The sequence below is a fragment of the Buceros rhinoceros genome, unplaced genomic scaffold (genome assembly GCF_000710305.1).
Source record: "Buceros rhinoceros silvestris isolate BGI_N320 unplaced genomic scaffold, ASM71030v1 scaffold17620, whole genome shotgun sequence".
NCBI lineage: Eukaryota > Metazoa > Chordata > Aves > Bucerotiformes > Bucerotidae > Buceros > Buceros rhinoceros.
The window spans coordinates 743-3931 of NW_010390338.1; the positions used below are offsets into that span (position 1 = coordinate 743).

The 3189-nt window shown below is 52.3% G+C and overlaps 1 protein-coding gene across 1 annotated transcript in view; it reads right to left on the minus strand.

Moving 5' to 3' along the window:
• Nucleotides 1-1432: 1432 nt before the first annotated feature.
• LOC104494628 (paired box protein Pax-7) overlaps nucleotides 1433-3189 on the minus strand; it is a gene marked incomplete at its 3' end in the record, with an annotated part of 4124 nt that continues 2367 nt past the window's right edge. Inside the window, exons 3-4 of the mRNA XM_010137494.1 lie at nucleotides 2468-2597; nucleotides 1433-1573 (exon numbers count right to left, since the gene is read on the minus strand). Of these exons, the coding sequence (XP_010135796.1) occupies nucleotides 1433-1573; nucleotides 2468-2597 (271 nt within the window). The remainder of the gene's footprint in view (nucleotides 1574-2467; nucleotides 2598-3189) is intronic.

Sequence of the window (3189 nt, forward strand, 5' to 3'; positions counted from 1 at the left end):
TTTTTTTTTTTTCTTTTTTTTTTTTTTTTCCTTCTACTGTTTGCTTTTGTGGTCAGGAATCTTGCTTATAAAGCTTCAATAGACTTGAAGGTCTTTGTAAGTGAAGTTCATCTTCAAGGTTGGAGAAAAAAAAAAAAGGATGGGTCCTTAAAGAAACCCCTTTTGTGCACCTTCATTTAAAACTACATTTGATGGTGACACGGAGCAGCTTTTTTTCGACCCCAGATTCTTCCCACATCAGTATTTCCCCACTTGCCCACAATGTCCCAAATTGGGGAAAACTTTGTAGCTAGTGAGGAACTTTGGAAGTGATTCTCCCCGGCTTGGGGACCCTCTTCACGTGGAAAATACCTCTCGTTCCTCTCCCTCCTGGCCCGACACCGATGATAACGCAAAGCCCCTGAAACCCCGACCGACTCAACCCCGCCAGACCCAGACCATCGCCATTTTGCCATCAATTTTGAGAAAAAAATAGGAAGCCCCAAATTCCAGAAGCCACCTCCCGAGACTTGTACAATTGCTGGTTTCCACCCCAAAAAGCTCCGAACTCTGCAACGCACGGGGATAATTTTCTGCTTAGACCGACACAGCACCTCCTCCCTCCCGCTTCTTTAAACTTCTGTCTTCGCACACCCTCATTGATAAACCTCAATTATACCTCCTAAAAATGCCATCTTTCCCCCTTTTCGGGGGGCAAAGGGGAATTGTCACCCCCAAAACTCGAATTACAAGCGCCACAATGGCCGGCTCCAGCCGTGCCTTATCCCCCATCCCCCATTTCCAGCACAGGAGCTTTAAAAAGTTTAATTTTTCCTCCCACGAGAGGAAAGCACCAACCATGGGAGATGGGAACAGAGCCCCCTGATGTCCCCTACCATCGGCCTGGCCTCAAGCCTTTCATCAGAAAGGCCAGATTTATTTTCCCTGATTTTATTCAGGGGTGCACACCCCCAGTTTCCTCCAACCTGAGGACCCCCATCTCCTCTCCGCGCTTCCCCGGCACCGGTAGCTCTGTGGCAGCACCAGCACAGCGCCGATCCCAGTTTCTCTAATTGATATTGATTGGACAAATCGGTCAACTGTCAGCCAGAGTTTCAGGGGACCACTTAGAGAGCCGGGAGAAATCTGTTTAACAAATTCATTTAGGATTCAGAGATGCTTTCCCCCCAGCCATCTCCTTTCCCCCGTCACAAATAAGCGGATCCAGAGCAAACCACCACCAACTCTTCCTCCTGGGAGATCATCCTCAGCCCCCAGGCTGGTACCACCTTCCCCTCCCAGGGCCCTGCATGACACCCTCGACGCTGCCATCGGGCATTTTCCAAAAGGACAGACGCAAGAGGCTCTGGAGTGATCCCGTAGTTCTCTTGGTGGAGAGGGATGTGTCCCCTCGCCCAAAAGCCCCCTCCAGCCCAGCCCCGGGGACACGCACGGCCGCCTTTACCTTTGTCGCCCAGGATGCCGTCTATGCTGTGCTTGGCCTTCTTCTCCCCATCTTCCTCCTTCTTGTCGCAGTCCTCCTCTTCCTCTTTCTTCCCGAATTTGATGCGTAGCACACGGCTAATCGAACTCACTAAACCTCAGACAGTCAAAGACAAAAAGGCAAGTATAAGCTGCCTGGGAAGGCGAGGTGGGAGTCGGCCAGGAAAAGCCAACCCGGAGCTGCACAACCTGGGCAGGAGGCCTTGAACGCATACAAAGAACACCCACCCCCCCTTTTCCTAGGGGTACGCACCCACCTGCCCCTCCGTGCCCTCCAAAACACCCCTGAGTTCATCCAGCTGCCGAGGTGGACACCCATCATTGCTCATCACCATCCCCCCAAGACACTCGGCATGAGCACAACACCCCAAGGAGCACCACAGCTCATGTAACACCCCGGGTCCTCACCCCTAGATTACTTTAGAGCAGGGAAAAGACCCCCCCAAATCCACCCAGTCCCAAAGGTGACCCCACAGCCTGAATTCAGACCTGGGCCCCGTCCTGTTTTGGGGGGCCAAAACAGAGGGGCAACACCTAAAGAGCTCACACATCCCCGCAGGCCCAATAGCGGGGTACGGGGTCGCTCCCCAGGGCCAGCAGGGGTCCCTGGCCGATGGAAACGCTGCACTGCAGCCCCCACTGACCAAGCAAGTCCCAGCAGGGCAACCAGGGTCCCCTTTAACCCCAGGTTTGGGGTCTGCCTTGTGCGCTCTTCCTCCATGCTGGAAACCCCCCCGCTTTGCCAGGAGTTGAAATAAGTTGGGAAAATGGGTTTGTGTTTGTTTTTCCAGCAGACCGCAGCCTGGTGTTTATTTACTGCTGTGGGTTTGCTTGGGGTGATGTTTTCCCCCGCCTCCCCCATCAAAGCAAAAGCTGAGAGGATGTTTATAGCCCCCAGAAACATTTTTTTTTTAGTGGTGTTAATTGTTTCCCTCCATCTTCTTGCGGGTACCGGGGTGTCCTTCTTGCCAAGCTGCCTTCTCACCTGAGGGCACGGTGCTCCGGTCGCAGTGCCCGTCCTTCAGGAGCCTGTCTCGGATCTCCCAACTAAACATCCCGGGGTTTTCCCGTTTATATTCCTCGATTTTCTTCTCCACGTCGGGAGTTGCGACCTGCTTTTGTGACCAAGGGACACCAGTGCGTGCCCGCGTGTGCAGAGAGAGGGAAGGGGAGAGAGAGAGAGAGAGAAAATAAAAGCGCTTTTAATTGAAAAGAAAAGCTGTTTGGCTCAGTTCAATCCTCCTCACCCTGGCTGCTCGATTTGGGGATGAAAACAGGGATTTGAAGGAGTAAAAAGGAGGAAAATAAGGGCCCTTCTCTCTCAAATATTGGCCACCCCAAAAGCAGAGTCTCTGGGGGCCAAGGGGATCAGCCAAGAGGGGTTTATCCTCAGCCCCAGGGGAAGGAGGATGCAGGGAAGGGGGTGCAGGGGATGATTGTTGCCGGGAGGTTATGTACACCCAGCGATTTATTCCACGAAACATCTCAGTTCGCCTCCTCCCCACACACCGGGGCCGAAGCAAACGCTTGAACGCGCGGCACTTGTTGCACGTGGAAAAAAAAATCTCTTTAATTTATTCATAGCCTTCAACTCGGCACCGGTTTCTACCCATCTGAGCCTGAAAATTGCAGCTTTCTTAAAGCCCCTTCCCCTCATTCTCTGGTAAAAACCTTATACCCCGGCAAAAAAAAAAAAAAAAATATATA